The 3,602-nt window shown below is 63.4% G+C and overlaps 1 protein-coding gene across 1 annotated transcript in view; it reads left to right on the plus strand.

Annotated features, from left to right (window-relative positions):
• The window catches only part of TRIM58 (tripartite motif containing 58), a 13,175-nt gene extending 11,061 nt beyond the window's left edge, over window positions 1-2,114 (plus strand). Inside the window, exon 7 of the mRNA XM_012734624.1 lies at window positions 783-2,114. Coding sequence (XP_012590078.1) covers window positions 783-1,372 — 590 coding nt within the window. The 3' untranslated portion in view covers window positions 1,373-2,114. The remainder of the gene's footprint in view (window positions 1-782) is intronic.
• The last annotated feature ends 1,488 nt before the right edge of the window (window positions 2,115-3,602 follow it).

A 3,602-nucleotide genomic window follows, 5' to 3' on the forward strand; every position in this document is an offset into this window, starting at 1 on the left:
TGGGTCCTGGTAACAACAGTCTGATTGGGCCATTTAGCACCAATCAGCTCATAGCTCGCATGTGATTGGCCCATTCCACAATCCAGGAAGTGCACCGCTACATAAAAGGGCTCTGAGGCCAACTGCCACAATTGACTGGTGAGAGGCTGGGTCCTGGTAACAACAGTCTGATTGGACCATTTAGCACCAATCAGCTCATAGCTCGCACCCGATTGGCCATTTTAAGATCCAAGCAGTGCACTGCTACATTAACCGCGCTGAGCAGCAGCTGCCACAACCACTTGCGGTGCACCGACAGGGAGAGAGCCACTGCGCCTGCGGCTCCCCTGGCTGAAGCTGCTGGGAACCTAACAACTGGCCCTCTTGGGAGACCAGGTCTGCTCAGGCAACCTGGCCAAGTTGTGGGGCGCAGTCATCAGAGGAGGGGGTTACATCCCCCCACGGCGCCCACACCTCAGGCTTGTGGGGACTACGGTTGGCGGGAGGGGAGGGGCTGCAGGTGGAGAGGAGAGAAGTTATTTCATTTTCAGTCCTCAGCGCCTCCTCGCGCCCTGCGCGGTGTAGAGCGCTCTGGCGCGGCTCTGCCTCACGTGATGCTGTCACAGGAGCGATTGTGTGAGCTGGCCAGGCAGGAGGGGACGGCGACCCAAAGAGGGGGTGTGTCTGGCAAGACCAAGCGCCGGGGCTGCCCCTCCGGTCCCGGGGGATGAGGAAGAGCAGCGGGCCAAACCCTGGACACAGCCGACCCCTAACTGCTGTCCTCTGTCCCCTTCTCGCCTCAGTGGACATCAAGCTGGACCCCGCCACGGCGCACCCGAGCCTCCTGCTGGCCGCTGATCTGCGCAGCGTCCAGGATGGGGAGCTCTGGGGGGATGTCCCCAACAACCCCGAGCGCTTCGACACGTGGCCCTGCGTCCTGGGCCTGCAGAGCTTCTCCTCGGGGCGGCACTACTGGGAGGTGGTGGTGGGCGAAAGGGCAGAGTGGGGCTTGGGGGTCTGCCAGGACACCATGCCAAGAAAGGGGGAAACCACGCCGTCCCCTGAGAACGGCGTCTGGGCCATGTGGCTGCTGAAGGGGAACGAGTACATGGTCCTGGCCGCCCCGTCGGTGCCCCTCCTCCACCCGGACCGGCCGCGCCGCGTGGGCATCTTCCTGGACTACGAGGCGGGCGAGGTCTCCTTCTACAACGTCTCCGACGGCTCCTACATCTACACCTTCAGCCAGCTGCTCTCTGGCCTTCTGCGCCCCTACTTCTTCATCTGCGACACATGTCCTCTCGTGGTGCCCCCGATGACTGCTGTAGACTCAGAAAGCTGGGCATCCGGGCCCCCTCTGGACCCTGCCGGTCCTCTGAGGGACGAGCTTCCCTAAAATCCCAGCTCATAGGATTCTAAACCCAGCCAAAGCCCCAAGCGTGCTGGGGCCACGCGCAGGCGCTCCGAGCGCCGCCGTCAGGGGGAGAACCCTACACAGCGGCGGAACATTCCAGAACACACGGACTATGTTGGGAGGTGCTGAGGACAGACTGTGCTAGCAAGGAAGCCCCTTGTCATCAGACCCAGGAGGTTCCCTGCTTTCTGCGCTTCTTTCTCCATGGAGTGGACCAGGCGCTCCTGAGGTCGCCTCTTGGCCCCACAGCCTGCATTCCGGCCATCCGGCAGGAAGGTCCTCATGGCCACGCAGGCCAGGCTGGCTTCTGCATCCTGGGGTCCGTCCTGCCCCGCTCACATTCCCTCTGGGCGCTCTGTTCCCTCCACCACCTTCCACCTCTGTCCAGGATCCCAGAGCGCGGCAGGCTGCGCTGGAGGCTGCAGGGCAATGCCGGAGCTCAAGCACCCTTCCATCGCCAACATAAACATATATTAAACGTGAAGCAAGGAGTTTATCACGTTACCTCTTAAATGAACAAAACCTATCTACACCATGCACCTCTGGCGCCCCGACTTCCTAAAGAAGGTTGTTCTTTACAAGCCCAAAATGCTGAGTAATATGTTAATTTATTGTTCCACATCTCCCTCAGCACAGGATGCCTGTGGTGTGTAACGTCAGCACCATGGCGGGGTCAGCAGATGCCAGGGCAAAGAGCAGCAGGAGACCCGCGGGCTGACGCTGCCAGAGGCTGCGCACCGGAGGCCGGGTGGAGAGCGACGGCCGGCAGGGAGCGGCTTGCGGACAGGGCAGCTGGCACTCCTTCAAACAGAGCAGGCCTGGTTGTGCCAAGGGACGAATTCTCAAGATCCTCATTTTCTGCTGGACGCGGCGGGGCCCTGGGGAGCTGGATGGGATGCTGCCTCCCAGCGCGTCTAATGACCTGCTGGCTCACAAGGCCCCTCACGCCGGGCCGCGGAGAGCCCAGGACACCGGGCCACCGTGCTCCCCAGGCGAGCCTCGCCGCACCCCACTGCCAGGGCCCCGCGGCACAAGTACCCACATCCCCTTGCTGCTACGGGGACAGCCAGCCAGGAGAGGCGCCCTCCGTCCACACACTGCGCACACCTGCCTGGACCACGGGGCGCTCCAGGAGAAGACCCTGACCAGCCGAGGTCCCCGCTCCACCTGCACCCCGGCCTGGACGGTGAGCAGCAGGCAGCCTGGGAGGAGGCCAGCGGGGCCAGGCCAGTCTGTGTGAGGTGCTGACAGACCAGCCCCTGGGAGCTCGGGCAGACACAGGGAGGACGGCGTCCCCGCGCTCGGGCACGTCAGACCCGTCACCCCAGGCTGCCGCACACCCCACATGCAGGGCGGGTCCGTTTCTCCTCTCTGAGCGGCCGTCAGCCCCCTGTGGCCACCTCACAGGGACACACACAGGGACGGGCGTGGGCCAGGCAGGGGCAGCCGTGGGCTGGTGTGGATTCGGGCTGAGGTGGGGAAGGGCCTCACCAAGCAGACTGGTGGGAGATGGACCCAGTGGGCGGCCCGTGCTGGGGGCAGCGGGGAGGGGGGAAGGACGCCCACAGACAGCCTGGCACCATGGGGGCTGCTGGGTGCACTTGCAGCTAAGCTGGAAATGGGCTGTGGCGGTTCCTCCGCAGGACACGCGTTAGCCCAGAGCCCAAAGCCCCGCTGGGCGGTGCTTTCCCTCGTCCCTCCACTCAGGAACACTCAGAGCGCTTCTCAGCCACAAACGTTTCGTGTTAAAAAGTCTCCAAACGTTCTGGGCAATGAGGCGCTTGACTGGGCCCATTTCAGAGACAAGCTACGACAGGCAGGGAGCGAGCGGGTCTCGGGAAGCTGGTCCTCGGCTCTGCGGGGCAGCGGGGCCCAGGGCCACCTTGACTTGCTGCCTGGAGGCTGCAGGCCCAGGCCTCTGCCGGGATGCTCAGAGGGCACCTTGCAGGTGGAAGATGGAGGCTTCTGTGAACTGTGTGAATTAAGACTAACAACCTGTCTTAGTACACGATTTTGAGACTTATTTCCCCTCAGGCAGGATGAGGGTACTGGGACAAGTGCTTTGCTTCTCCAACATACACCCCTGTGGGCAAGGCGACATCAGGCCCTTGTCGCGGGCGGAGTCGCTGCTTCTCCCTGACCGGGCGGCTACCCCAGCGGCAGGGAGGGGAGCCGGGTGTCCCGGAGCTGAGCAGACAGCGCGTCCTCACCG

Source organism: Condylura cristata, unplaced genomic scaffold (genome assembly GCF_000260355.1).
Source record: "Condylura cristata isolate star-nosed mole 26May11 unplaced genomic scaffold, ConCri1.0 scaffold00062, whole genome shotgun sequence".
In the NCBI taxonomy this organism is placed as follows: domain Eukaryota; kingdom Metazoa; phylum Chordata; class Mammalia; order Eulipotyphla; family Talpidae; genus Condylura; species Condylura cristata.